The sequence below is a fragment of the Austrofundulus limnaeus genome, unplaced genomic scaffold (genome assembly GCF_001266775.1).
Source record: "Austrofundulus limnaeus strain Quisiro unplaced genomic scaffold, Austrofundulus_limnaeus-1.0 Scaffold990, whole genome shotgun sequence".
NCBI lineage: Eukaryota > Metazoa > Chordata > Actinopteri > Cyprinodontiformes > Rivulidae > Austrofundulus > Austrofundulus limnaeus.
In genome coordinates this window covers 18,233-33,767 of record NW_013953392.1, presented here as the reverse complement: position 1 = coordinate 33,767, position 15,535 = coordinate 18,233, and the positions used below count along the sequence as shown (strand labels likewise).

Sequence of the window (15,535 nt, the reverse complement as noted above, 5' to 3'; positions counted from 1 at the left end):
AAATTCCAGTGAAATATATTTATGTTTGTGGTTGTAATGTGACAAAATATGGAAAAGTTCAAGGGGTATGAATACTTTTGCAAACCACTGTAAGTAAAAATATTTATCCAAGTATAGTACTACCCCCCAACTTTATGGATGATTTTATGGATTTAATGATTTTATGGATTTAATTTTACGTATTATACTTGAATAAATACGGTAGATACCGTGAGACAAATAATTAATTTTTTCATCGGATGGTTATGGGAGCGACCGAGAAGACGTTCTTATTGGAATTCTGCTGTGTCACCTCTGCAAAATGGAATTCTGCGTGAGCGGAGGAGATTGGGCAAATCAGTTCATCTCAGAAACCTGGAAAGCAATGTCTGATGGAGAAATATGTTTAAAAAAAATAAAGAAGAGAGGGAGTGTTTGAGAAAGTGAAAAAGGTTAAAGGACAACYCAGTCACACTCGAGACAGAAGAGAGGACCGCGTGAGTGGAGAAAGAGAGTAAACAAGAGAGTGCAAGAGGGGAATGGGGGGTAAAGTGAAGAGCAAAGACGAGAGAGAGCGACGGGGTGATAGCTCTTTTACAGTTTCCAATTAAATGTCTCATTTACCCCCTAATTCTTCTTATTCAGAGCAGCGTTTGTTCAGATTTGCAGCGGCAGGACTGTAATTTCAGCGTGGTAATGAAGAAGCAATGCCTCTGCCTTTGCATGCGGTACTGTTTAGGGATGATAATGGGCATCATTTCGATGAGATAATTTCTCCAAGTAAAAATGCCTCCCTGAATTAATGTCTAGGAAAGTGATATAAGTGATTGCTATACACTGGTTTAATGTCTAGGTGTTTGGCTCGCGGCGATAACGGCTTCGGATGATTTGGCAGGCCTGCAGCTGATTTGATTGGGGCAAATGTGTGTGCGCGTGGGTTTGCATGTGTGTGTGTGTGTGTGTGTGTGGCAGGTGAACAAGCATATGTAGCCATTTACCTTACTGAGCAGGCGATCACTGACGCTGCGGGCGAGTTGCTGAGTCTCTGCAATCTGGTCGGCGACTCGTTTCTGTTCATTCAGCTTCTCAGCCAGCGTCTCCAGCTCGGTGAGGGCGAGCTGGAGGGGGAGGCGATCCACGTGGCCCTTTGGCGTGTTCTTTAACATGTCCTGAAAAAAAAATGTCACGAGGAAAGCGGCAGCTCAGTTTCACAACTGTCCAAGCACTCTTTCCTGTTCAGCTCGTTAGTGGACCTTGTTAGTGAGTCCCAGTTCTGACGAGAAGTCCTGCTCCACAGGTTTACAGGATTTATTTCTAAGTTTCATTTTTTTGGGATGCAAAAGGGATGCGCTGTCTTTCATTTTAGGACTTTTGATGGCAAATAATCATTGTGAAGTAAAACAGTCTGAGCCATAATCTGTTGACGTTCAAATAGTTTCTACAGATACTTTTGGTTTCCATAATGTGTGAAGTTCTCTGGAAAATTTGGCAGAGAAGACAAGCGTTTCAAAAATAACTTAGCAGATATTTGGCCATTTGTCATTTGAAACAAACTATCTGCTGTTGGACAAAGTTTAATTTGAGACAAAGTCTGCCTGCACGGCTACAACTGGTATTTTGGTATAAGTGACAAATGATTTAGAGAAGAAGCAGGACATGTTTGCTCTCGAGAAGTAACAGAACAGTACAAAATCTGTGATTTAAACGGAAGAAATTAGGCTTTTAATAAAAAAAAAACATGAGTATCCTAAATTAAAGACAGTTTACTCCCACAAACTCCTTTTGGGTGCTAACAATGTTAAAAATCTGATTTCCACTGGAAGAGTTGTTGGATGAGTTCTCTGGTTATTAAATAATATAAAACTCTCTTTCTTTAGGATTTCATCATTTCCTCCATGTTTGCCAGCATTCTGAATCCTATCAAAAAATAATGTGCTTAAAGTCGTCACCTTTAGCCCAACCGCAGGTCAGATATAGTTTAATAGTTTGTGCATCCCTTTTTATCCTGTAAACTGTGTAACTTTAAGGAGATTCTGGAACTGTTCTGTTGCGAGTCTGTATTTGTCCTGCATCCCTGACCCTGTGAAAAAAACCCGCTCCRGTCTTGAGAAGCATCTCAAATGTAGCTTGTTGCCTGCAGATTTTACTTCTCTGTAATGTCTGATTAAATGGAGGCACTTCCTCCTTGGAGTATTGAGTTTGGGCTGGAAGAAAATGCCTGATTCGTATTCATAACTTATCTTTCYAATTCATGGATAATCAATGCCTACTGAGGGATGAAATGAGCTACTGCAGACACAGCAAGTCGAGCTCAAATCCAAATCTTTCTCACCCAAAAAAAAGAGAAAGAAAGAAAAAAAAAAGAAACAGAAGTTTGGATAAAAATCCACAAAAAGGGCTGTTGATGCCAGCTYCCTTTGAAGCTCTGTTTGTAATCGAGGAAGTTTAACACCCAATCAGTTCTGCGGCCTCGCACTTTAACTATTTCTCACGTTTGAAATGCAAGGAAAAAAACGTTTGGAAAATGTYCACGAATAGAAGCAAATTTTGATTCCTTTTTACCTGCAAGAGCAAAATGAACTGTGGGAATCGTTGAATGGGCTTCACCATGAGCCCGTACAGAGTGATCCGGTCCATGCTGGAGGCCTGCTTCTTCTGGAAGCAAAAAATAAAAAATAAAAAAATACAGAAAAATTAAAACAAACAGGATATGCAACATGTGGTTAAAAAGATTCTGTTCTGGGATGAATATTAAGAAACACAGAAAGGGCATGAATCCCTTCAGACCGCATGTAGGTGTGTGAGTGGGTGAAGAAGGTCTGGGTGTGATGTAAGACCATAAAAGAGTTGTTTTCTTTTCTCCCCAAGTGACTGACATTGCTGGATTACTGTGAGTGCAGGTCAGGAAGAGAAACCATTTCTGTTCAAGGTGAAGTCTGAGCTGTGAAGAAAGTATGTAAAAGCATATCTGGAGGCTAAGAAMTAATCTTTAAGAAGTAATCAAGAGGTTGACTTACAGAAACTATGAAAAAGAAATGTATTAAACAAAATCATCCCACTTTGATCCAAGGACATGTTAACAGTACAAAGCCTTATATATATTATTTTCTTTTGATATTAATAGTTAAACCTGTTTTTTTGTTTGTTTTGTTTGTTGTTTTTTTTTTTGGTAAAAATAAAATAAAATATAAACTATTGTAAAGGCCAACATGAGAGAATCAGAATCAGCTTTATTGTCATTCACACACAACATCAAAAATGCAATGCAGAATGAAATTTGCAGTTTAGAACAACCGTTCAGAGAAAGACACACATAACAAACATGAGGGAACGAATGCAGAGGTCTTGCGCAACGGGTCGCGCCACCTTTTGCAGCTTGGGAAACAAAAAAAAAAAAACAATAGGAGAGGTGAGTTTAAAAAAGATGTTCAGATCCTGCGTTTACTCATAAACAGAGAATCATATGCACAAAAAAAACACTCGCTGAGTGCAAGGCAGCTGGGTGGTGGTGGGGGTCAAATATGTGGTACGGGGTGGGATGCAGCGGAGCCGGTGACATTTCAGGTTAATACTCTATGTTGGAACCAATCAAAGAACCCCAGAGTGCAAAACAAGTTCTTATCAACTCAAGCTCAGTTCACCAGAGTTCAGTTCTCAGTCACCACCGTGGCCTTCGGACTGATCCACCCACGGATGATACGGGGAAGGGAATGGGTGAATCAAGCCTTTGTTTCACGTGTCATCCAGGGATGTTTGATAACTGCCGAGCGCCAAGGTCAGCAGCTGCAGGGATCCGAAAGATAAACATAATTGTTTTGGGACAAGCAGCCTTGGGTTTACTGCTGCTTTAAACTCTGTAACTGCATCTCTGTAATGGCGAAAAAATGGCGAATGTTTCGAATTTCATCACCTCATRGCCTCTTTTTCCATCTGAAACTTCACCCAGGTTTAATCCTACTTCCTCACGGGCACGCTGCTGAACTGTGATTCTCGTCAGAATCCCATCCAGTTTGCGACTTATATCCCCCAGCATCTGAGTCTGTGTGTTTCCAGTACGGGAGATTCCGTCCAAGGTTTCTGACAGCTTCTCACAGGCCCAGACTGCTGTCAGGATTGCTTTTATTTTCCGATAAGCAGGAACTCCTCCACAGCCGATCAGCAGGAATCCAGTTATTATAAATCCAAATATGTACAAATCTTCCACGTCTTTAATGGAAAGTGGTGCCAAATGAATCAGGTTCACCCCCAAGAACCAGCGACCCGACCAACTGCTACCATTCCACTGGGACAGCTGTGCTCCCATCGCACCAATCTCAGTGTGGAAAAAATAGTGTCGATTGCATTCAGAGACCAGTTGACCAGATCCATAATTCCTTCTGTTTTTGGATGATGGTAGAAGAAAAGTTTGAAAAAGCTGCGAAGCAGGAAGGAGGGACAGGCTCGGGAGAGAGAGCAAAAGCGTCCGACTCCTCTGAAGGCCAAGCAGAAAAAAATAATAAAAAATAAAAATGAAAAACATTTATGTATTATAGTAGAAAGCATTTTTTGGGAAATAACTCTTAATGATTCTGTTTTAATCCAGGAAATGGGTTGCATGCAATTCACTCATGTAAAACATGAGAAGTGACTTATTGGATCGAGTTGACCAAAGTTTTGTTTGTGCTTAACAATAGCTGAGAAAAAGGGAATGTCTTGTTGTGCCAATGTTAATGCAGTTTGAGGGTCAGAAAAACAGGGTTTTGATGACGCAATAATCGCACATAAATAGGTCTTGGAAACTGTAAGACTTTGGGTTTTTTAGGTATGAAGACTTCCAGTAAAGCCTTGATTTGCTGTCACTTTGGAGTTGAGTCTTTTATCTTTTATCTTTTTTTTTGCTTAATGGTTCAAGTTTTTAATGAAGAAAATGCCACTTCATTAGCAATTATTTAATTACTTTTAATTTGCAGAAAGAACGAGCAGCAGCAAGGAAATATAAATACTGGTAAAGTAAAAAAATAAATCTTGCACAGACATTGCAAAGATTACTTTGTAACTGACAAAGATTTGATTCAACTTGGATTTTCGGCAGGTCAAAAGTTTGTACAAAAGGAAACATGATTCCCACAGGAGTTCCGCATGAGGATGAGCATGGTTTAAAAGTCAAAGAAACACAAAACCAGGAGAATCTGAACATGAGAAACAAGCAGATACACTAGAATATAGATTCAAGGAAAACGGCATCATCAAAACAGGATAAAAGCCGCCAGAGATGAGTTTATTTTTGAATCAAGTCGAAAAAGTCGTGCCAAATAAAGAAAATAGTTTTTAAAAAATCAGCAATAAAAAGTCCCACAAGTTCCCTAAAATACGCAGAAACACATTCTGAGCTCTGATCCACTTCTTCAGAATGAATTTAAAGACGACCTCCAAACCTGAGACAAATGCTGATGAAATCTGACCTAATTCCTGTCAGAAACTCTGCATTCTTTGTTTATAAGAACAGTTTATGTAGGAGAACGAAACAAACCCTCATGGGATCAACAGCATCCGTCTAGCCATCATTTACCTGCTGACTGTCGTACAAGGTGACACAATTCCCTAGATGAAACATTTTTTTGTATTGTACACAATATATTGTTTTCAATTATGTAGTCTTTTTTTGTGTGTGTGTTTTAATTTTTTTTATTTTTATTACTTTAGTTTAAAAAATTTTTGTCTGTTAGCAAAACATCTCATGATCCAGTACATGTTTTGTTGAAGAAATGCTCAGAAATATCTTTGTATGCACTTCTACATCTCAATAACTTTTAGAGTTAACTATGTTCCAAAACATATTCAAAATGGCTTGGATATCGAGCTCAAATTTGGGTGTAGCTGATAGTCCCAAACATATTTCTGAGCACTAACAGATTTTGTGAGATATTTATTTAAAGAGGAACATACCCCAAAATCAACCTTTTTTGCAGATAAACTGTCTAAACGGTGCCTTAAGGGGTAATACRTTTCTATTTATGACTAAAATTCAACATTTTGGTCTAAAATTGTTTAAATCTACAACATTGTGTCTAAAAACATTTTTGTGCTGCTCTCTTTGGGTTTATCTATGGCTACTAAATTTGAATTTCATTATTCGTTCAAAAAGTACTTTGGTTCGCAAGACACGTTTTTAGTTTGATGTTTGTTTCAACTAAATTTCAGCTACCCTTTTGACTAYCATTTAGCTCATTTTTGGCTTTGGCTTCTTTTAGCTTGAACCCAGTTTCAGCTTTCTCAGCAAACTTCAGAAAAATAATTTAAATGTCAGCACTCGCAATGGCTTAATGCAGAAAATATCTTTCCTTTTGTGCCTGTCATTTCCTTTTAAATATAATCAGATAAATACTCAATGTCCCATTTTAGTTAGTGGGCCACAATCAGAAATAATAAAACAATGAGGCGTCGCTACATTCAACGTGGGTCAACTGATTTTATTCAGTAATAAAAAAAGGAAATTACAAGAAAAATTGGGTTGATGTGATGTTACCAAAACAAGGTTTCTGACCTTCTCATATTAAAGCTACATCTTGCTGTGATACAAAAAATAAAAATAAAAATAAATTATAATCAGAAATACTCAACTTTGTTCTTTGAAAAAATTTCTGGTTATGTCACTGACCCTGCTGAGCAAAATCGCATTCGTTGCCAGGCAACCTTACAGAAAGTGCAAGAAACTTCAGCTTTTATCAGCTCGCTGCAATTGATGGAATTGTACTGTTGCTAATTTAATGAAGTAATATGTTTTACTTTCCCAGCTGGTTCTGGCTGTAGGCACATCTACATCTACTGATGTCAAAGGAAAGAGGAAATGGACATCTCAAACAAGTTTAGTTATAACTCATTCTATCCAAACATCCGTTAACTATATAGGAAACAAAAACTTAAAATTACAACTTCTATAAATTATCTGCTTCAATACATGTACTTAGTGCATCCCTGGATTCTTGAGGAGGCGGGGTTTAGAGGACAGGAAGTTGTAAAATATAGCTCTTCACACTATTTTCTGCAAAAGTTTAAAGGGGCAATATTATGTGTTTCTCAGGCATATACTTAAATTCTATACTATAATAAAGTAACTATGTCACCTTTAGTTGTTATTAAAATGCTGGTTTTAAGTTTAAATCAAAAATAAACTTGACCTCATCATATCTGTTTCTAAACGCCTTGAAATTGGCCTCTGTCTCTTTAAGAACCTCCTTCCGCTTCTGTCCCGCCCATTTCTGCCTGCAGGAGTCACAGGCGGGGTGTGTGGGGAAGGGTGTGTGTGTGTTCCATGTTGAGGAAGCCCGGTTCGGAGACACAGCCCAGAGGAGGAGCTGATCCCAAAAGGCGGTTCTAGTCCCAACTGTTCGTTTTTTCTCCCCTGCCTGTCTGCCTCAGGACACTACAGGATTTCTCAAACATGCATGAACGAGTCAAAGCAAAACTCTGGGCATGTTTTTGATGAGAGGATAACATTATAACATGTTTTAAAACTCAAAAAAGTTTATTTTACATGATATTGCCCCTTTAAAGTTCTAGATTTATTATCTAAAACACCATAACTTCTGCAACTTCTCAGCTGTGAGAGCAGCCATTGGTCGAAAAACTCTTAAGATTTCTTCTTCACTTTTTGCAATTAAATGTTTATTTTCTTTGCAAATGTTTTCAATAGAATTTACGTCAAGACTTGTTGCTTCTCAGCCATGCTTTTCTTCTGCTGGATGTGTGCTGCAGGTCAAAAAACCTGAAAAAATGCAAGGCCAACGCTTCAAACAGATTTTTTTAATTTAATTTTTATTTTTTTACACTGGGTAACAAATTACGCTCTAAAATAAAATAGGATTTGATTTCTCTGCTGATACAGTTAGTCCCCTCACAACCAGAAGCAGCAATGAATCTCCATGAGACAATGGAAGCTCCATTTTTTAATTACTTTACCTAGTTTCATTTTGTCCCAAATGAGCAAACGTGTGCACGTCTTCACAGAAACATGAAGCAATATCTGCAAAAGACCGCTGTGACTTCTGAGTGCCTAATAATAAAACATGACTTGAACATCACATGATCTAGCACCACTTCCTGTAAGCATCTTCATAGTTTAACTACAGCTAACTTGTCTTTGCAGATCTGTAATATGAACTCTAAACTGGAGCTGCAACATATTAGGAAAACCTGCAATGTTATTGTTTAATATTGAAATGACGACATCTACTGCAATAAAGCAACCTTTGGGCATCAAGACCAACAGAAGTCTGTCAGGTTTACCAGAAATACTTTTCACATGCAAAGCATGAATGATTACTACCTGAAATATGTTGGCCATTGATTTATTATAGACTAAGTGGTTATTTGCAATATTTGAGATTAAACATCTGCTTTAAATCCCTCATTTGATAGTTACTTCAAATCAAATGAACACRGAAAAAAAACAAAAACAAATGAATCCTATTTTAAATAGTTTGAAAATCAAAGTAGAGTTCAAACAATGTCTGTATGGCAGAGTTTTATCCATGTAATCTTGTTCAAAATTTTAACATGAAAATTGCTTTAATTGCATTTATACCTGAATATATTCTGACCAGCAGCCTCTCACTGCAGAATAACATGTCTGAGAGCACTTTAAAGACTGCTCTGAAATAAACTAGAGCCATTAAAAACAAAAKTAAAAATGTCTAGTCTGCATTCTATGCTTGTTGTTTTGTTAATGAAGAGCAAGGCTTTTTTATTCTTGTTTATAAAGAACATMATTTTTTTTCAAAGCATTTTGCTTCTGAAGCTAATCAAAATTCTGCTATTTTAATTTTGATTGCAAGTGAAAAACAAGCTCAGGACAAGGTTTGAAGAAAATGATGAAGAGCCCAATGCATCTGACCACTAAACATCTAAAATCCCAATAAAATTAAAGATCCACAAAATGCCCTGAAAGGAGCCGTCCTGAACTGGACTGACTCCAAACATCCATCAAGTTCTTTTTTTTTTTTTTCAGTCATTCATGAGATATTTTGGTGACAGACAGACACAGAAACACACAGACACCTACTATGTCTCTCTATCCTTATGGGGACTTTCTATTGATTTCCAATAATTTTTTCGTAATTTTATATCCTAACCCTGACCATTTACCCTAAAGCTAACCTCACAGGTACCTACCTGACCCTAAAACTAACCTAAACTCAATTCACACCTTGGTCCTAAATCGAACTCTCACACCCCAAATCAGCCTCCGAAGTTGTGGGCCKGGGCTTTGGGCCCCACAAGGGGCATCCGGTCCCCACAAGGCTGTATTTTCCTCAAATCTGGGCCCCACAATGAAGAAAAAACAAGGCCACACACACAAAGACTTTAGGCCTCCACACACTCCATACTCTTATAGTCGCAGTTGCATGACAAAACCAGACTTTTCGTATTTGTAGACAAATAACATCAGGCATCAGAGTGGTTTTTTTCTTTTTTGTTTCCTGAGTGTAGACTCCAGCAGGAAGAAAACCCATGTGGTGATGTATACCGGTGGTTCCCAAACTTTTTATCTTCTGATCCACAAAATATCCATGGCAAAAACTTGTGACCCCAAATATACACAAGTATATTACACYAACTTCATTAATAACCCTAAAAACACAGGCTTTTTGACAATCTAAACAGCTTGTACACAAATATAAATACTTATTTTGTGTTTTTGTAATAGTTATAAGGAAAATATTACATCAGCAATTATTTTATTACCCTTTCAATTGATTTCTGGAGATTATCCAAGGTGCTTCGTGACCCATAATTGGGTCCCAAGCCCAACTTTGGGAACCAAAGTGCAGTGGTTCCCAAACTTTTRAGCTTTTAACCCACAAAATAACAGTAGCAGAGACCTGTACCCCCAACTATTTTTGGATGATAAACATTTGTATCAGGTCAACAAAACATGGYCAAAGTAACAATATTTTTATACTACATTTATCCATTTTAAATACACTAAACTCACTCATTTATAACAAATAAGGCAAAAATCTCATTAATTCAGAAAATCTTTTCAGGACCCCACCTTGATGTTTCGGGACCCCACTTTGGGTCCCGACCCCAACTTTGGGAAACACTGATGTAAACCGCAGTAGGCGGGGTTTCCCAGGAGCTTGGCGCAGTGTTTCAGATGCTATGAAAGGTGTGTGTGTGAAAACAAACGTGAAATAACCACGTGACCGCGCAGCTTCAAATAGAGCATAATGAGCTCTTCAGTCTGTCTTTGCCAACAGGCAGCAACTATGAAACCAACAAAACCAAAAGCATTTATTGCTGTTTTAACCCAGAAACAACAAGAACACAACAGTGCGGCCTGTTGGGTCAACAATGAATTGAACGTTAAGATTTGAGGCTCGGAAAAGAAGATTTAATACAAACAAAAACTGAAACTTAAATCAAGCTTTTTCACTATTTTACAAAAAGAAACAAGTAAAAAAAGCAATAAAATCATTTTATGTTCGATAAGTTTGAACCTTACCTTCAGAAACTCCAGAAAAGCTGGTTTGGACATGCAGGCCTTTTTAATAAGAGCCATGGCGTTGGTAAAGTTGTTCACATAATCACTGTACACATCCAACACCATGGACTTCGAAAACTGCAAGAAAACACACACAAATATTACACGGCTGCACAGTGATCCATTATGTCATATAATTCCCTCTGATACAAATTTTTTAGAGCATTTTAATGGGAAAAAAATAGAAGCAAGAAATTGATATGTAAATTCCTACAGTGAATGAAAAACYATTTGTTTGCTATTCTGGTTGTTAAAAAAGGTAAACAACTGGCCCTCATGAGTCATTTGGGAAGTTGGACAAAGAGGGATGAGTTGGAAAAGAGTGTCGGAGTGGAGGTGTGCGAGCCTGTTGTGCGGTAAATATTTATTATCTTCCCTCAATAACACCTACGCCGGCCAGCTGATAGCGAAAATGCGAGGAGTAATGGGAAACTGGCAACYTACACGAAGGAATTAACCCTCTTTTTCTCTGTTTCCCCCCAGGACCCTTCCTGCTCAGATAATACTGCGAGCTCTGCAGGTACAGACTCACTAGGAGACTGTGCACAGGCCCAGTATTTTTATTGTCAAATGCAGCTTCATTTGATTTTACAGTAGGTTTTAAGGTATTAATATAACAGCAGTATAATAGTTAACAGAGAGCACAGTCTAACAAGCTCCTCTAATAGGCAAATAATGAGCAGACCTTATGAATGAGCCCAATGCACAGGCTCACAAAAGGGAACCTGAAATGAACCGAATATAATTTCTAAAAAAAAAAATGTGACAACATCTATATTCCTGAGAGCTCCGGGTGCAGAGGAGATATTTATCATATCTGTAATTGATTCCTTGTTTGGGGTAAACTATCCCTGTTTGCTCATCAGAACTGTGCTAACACAGACTGCTGTATGGGGTTTGATAGAAAAGGCAGCGGAAATTATGATTGCATCTTAACAAAATCCAAGTCTTTGATTGCATTCAGACACAAGGAGAAAAAAACAAACACTAACATTTGCGATTGCATACACATCTACTCACATACTCTATATAAGACATTTTTCCATTTTCAATTCTTTTTAATGGATCCAGTATAAATGGGCCGTACTAACCGAGGCCACAAATAAGTCTCCGATTTTCTCGTTGCTGTCCCACTCTGCCACACGAGACGCCAGAGCGATCTGAAACATGGAGTGGCACTGCGTAATCTCTCTGATTCGGTAGAAAATGGGTCGGATCTTCCTTGGACTCAGAATGCGGGGGTCTCCCTCCATCAATGGTTTGTGGTATTCCTGATGAGATTGGGACAAAAGTGTGTTTTGGTCAATATTCATCAGATGAATCATACACAACAGGGGTGTAACGATACGRGTTTATAAAGTGTGACGGTTGGGTACAAACATTTGGGACGGGTACAGAGTATTAGATGGTGAATACATTAGTCACAGGTGAACACCGGGCCCAGAGCGGGCGCATGTTTTATTTATCTACATTTTGTTAACTGGCATGACAGAAAAGAAGCAAAGGAAGATACTATCTAGACACGCTGCAAACAAAAAAATTAATGGCTCARAATACCATGCAGAAGCTTAAAGAGCTGCCTGTTCACGTTGTTGTTGTCTGTTTTGTCTTATGTACCGAGCKGTGACAACCATCACAGCCACGATATGTTCAAAACTCTCAAAAGTAATCATTATAAAAATAAAACTGTTGAATATTTAAACACAACCATCCAACCGTTTAAAGGGAATACATGCAAAATCCACTTTTTTTTAGCCGATAAATGCATTCTGTTGTGGACTTGGAGTCTCTAGAAGTGCAGAAAAGTTGAATTTAGTCTCTCCTGGTGCTGCATACTTATCTTTACATTGTGTTTGGGTCATACACTGCCTGACCACCACAGAATATGTCACACTCTCTAATATGTCCTTGGACCACCTTTAGCTTTGGTTACTGCACATACTCGCTGTGGCATTGTTTCGGTAAGCTTCCTAGACCTGACCAACTGCAGCAACCCCAGATCATATACTGTCCCCACAGGCTTGTATAGTAGGAGCATGATGGGTACAACCTCCAAGACGAGGTTCCTCACTAACCTTCCAGTTATTAGTTTTTGTGATCTCCTTAGATGTTTTCTCTGCTTGATGCCAATGATTTGACCCTTCTCAAAAGGACTGACATCTTTTCCACGACCACTGGATGTGTCTTTCTACATGGTTGTTCAAGAAATTAGAAGCAACTCATTGCACCAGTTGGGCTTAATAACTTCTTCAATAACAAAAATTTGAAAATTGAACAAGTTGACAACGGCATGTAGTCGAAACGCGTCCTGTTTTCTGCCCTTTTTAAAAACATGGTAWTTTTGGAGTGCTGGTTATCCCATTTTTTATCTTAAATAATTTGTTGCCAGGTGAATCATAATTGCCCAGTAATTATCCAGGAGGAGGCTTGTACCTATTTGCTTAGTTAAATCCATTTTTTGACAGGCAGTGTATTTTTCAATATGTCTCTATTTTCTATGATGTTTTTCTGAACTGTTACATCTGTATTTGCGATGGAACTGCCAAATAAGGTCTGAGCTTATCAGCTACAATTTTCTTTCATTCTCCTCTGGCTCTGCGTCAGACTCGATAAGGCTGGATGGACAAGTCTTCCCTTGTTGACATCTTTTACTAAATTTGTAGTCGTAATATGTAGTCGAAAACCCCCTCTATCCAGCTACAATCAGTGTTGTATAAAGTACCTCAAAGTGACACTTGAGTAAAAGTACAAGTATCTTACCATAAAAATACTTTGGTAAAAGTTAAAGTCTTCTCTAAAAATATTACTTGAGTAAAAGTCTTAAAGTATCTGATTGTTTTTGTACTTTGTACGGTAAGTATCACAAGTAAATTTCTGACACAAAATCTACTTAAGTATTAAAAGTAAAAGTACTGAGTAAAAGTGAGCAGTTAGATTTTCCAAAATGGTATTTATTGGGAGGTGACTTCTCCAAAAAATATTTTTTCTAATGGCGTGCAGCTGTGWTGGGTTGTGTACAAGCTAATACAGTGTCAGAATGGTATATATTTATACTTCTCATCCAACCACAATTAAATTCACTCTATCCAGGAGACAATTTATCAGGATGGTATTTATTTTAAGTAATAACAACTTTCTACTTCTTACCTTTTTAGAATATGTAGTGAGTAGAAAGTACAGATAATTGCGTAAAAATGTAACGAGTAAAAGTAAAAAGTACACTGAAAAAAAAATACTCAAGTAAAGTACAATTAACCAAATTTTTTACTTAAGTACAGTAACAAAGTATTTGTACTTAGTTACTTTACAACTCTGGCTACAATGATAGCTTGAAAGCTGAAAGCTTGGGGGGTGTTGCACAAGAGTTACAAAAAGAAGGAATTCAGACCAGAGCATTGCAGTTCCACTTTATACTTTATACTCAACTGAACAATTGAAATGTGAAAAAGYAGCATTTAAAAGCAGGATACGTCTACTTTAAATTCATTGTGGGCATTAAAACAATCAGAAAGCAGAACACAAACATGCAGCCGTAATATGTTTCAAGTCTYGAAACAGAACACTCACTACTTGGCTGGACTCTGTTTACCTTTTTCTTTTTTCTTCTTCTTCTTTAAAAGAACTGAACCTCAGGAAGTAACATGCTCATTAATGTCACTTGACAACAAAGCAGCTCATTGAATCCTGACAATGAAAGATTTTGCAGCGCACAAGGCAGCCATTGATCGCGGTTAATTCCATTTCAGTAGGTGCTCCTCTTATTTTTCTGTGATGATGAGATAAGAGGTCTCCTTTTCCCTTCTAACAAGACAGATTAAAGAGGAGAGGCTGCACCCCATCCTGTGCAAACCTGACAGCCTCTCCTTCTTGCCATCAGCATGATGCCATAAAAAAAAAGAAAAAGAAAGAAGGAAGGCACGGCTGTTTTATCAGGATTATTTATGCAGAGGCACCTTGATAATTTGATGGATATCGCTGCTTCTCTTTCCACTGTGATTCATATTGGGTAAACTGTGAAGATATTGCATGTGGCAGAGGACGACAAGGGGACTAAGTGGCTCACCTGCAAGATCCTCCTGAGAGACTCCAGGTAGCTCCGCTCGCTCTGAATGATGGAGCCCAGGATATGGCGCCTGACAACCTGCGCAGACAACAGATCAGTCAGGAAATCTGGCTCTAAGAGGACATGATTGGGCTGCGCTATGCGGCGTGCTTTCAGTTAAGCGCGGCACAGGTTGATGGATTACACCATAATCACACGTTAGTCACAAGAGAAAAAGACTCGGAGAGGAGTCGGGTCTGTTTGAACGAGGCCTCCGTCGGAGAGCTGAGCAACCGGATGGGCTATGACAGGAAAGCAGCTGCTCTGATATAAAACACGTGCTTTTCCAAACRGGATAACGAGTTTAAAGCAAATAGATATTAACAGTTACTGGAGTACAAATGACTGCTCTAACAGCCTAAAGTCTAATCCTGAGGCTATTGACCATAGAATATGTTTCAGTGAAGGAAKACCAAAAGAAAACATTGACAGTGAACACAGTTCGATGGATCTTTAGGCTCCTGTGCTTATTTGTGTGTGGGTGTGTGTGTTCCAAGGTCCCATGTGATTTGTGCTGACTGGAGCTGGAGGCAGCTGGCCAGAGTTTCTGGAATAAACTATTTAAATTCAGCCTCTTCCTGGAATCTCCTCTTCCTTTTGTCTCCCCGTAGAACATCTCGGGAATTGTGTTTTCCCTTCCTATGGTCCTGCTTGAAAATTGGACTCGGACAGAATATTGGTAYTATTAACTAAACAATGAGCAGCATGCAAGAACATGTTKGTATTCTTATCCTAKTTTTTTCTTACCTTTGTTCGTACGAACATGTCACATCAGATTCAACAAACTCTTCTATCTTTAGGAAAAGTGTGTAAATGAGCTGCGTAAACTGATGAATGCGTATCAGGTGCTCGTGCCCGAGGAGAGATTAGCATAATTACCACCCCAAAAACACCATATAAGGATATACGTTTCCTGCCCCACATACCAG

At 38.4% G+C, this 15,535-nt stretch overlaps 1 protein-coding gene across 1 annotated transcript in view; it reads right to left on the bottom strand.

The window, feature by feature from the left end:
- Positions 1 to 15,535, bottom strand: part of LOC106533645 (rho guanine nucleotide exchange factor 10-like protein) — a gene marked incomplete at its 5' end in the record, with an annotated part of 88,727 nt that overhangs the window by 55,150 nt on the left and 18,042 nt on the right. Inside the window, 5 exon segments of the mRNA XM_014030043.1 lie at positions 978 to 1,148; positions 2,542 to 2,634; positions 10,466 to 10,582; positions 11,596 to 11,775; positions 14,568 to 14,645. Of these exon segments, the coding sequence (XP_013885497.1) occupies positions 978 to 1,148; positions 2,542 to 2,634; positions 10,466 to 10,582; positions 11,596 to 11,775; positions 14,568 to 14,645 (639 nt within the window).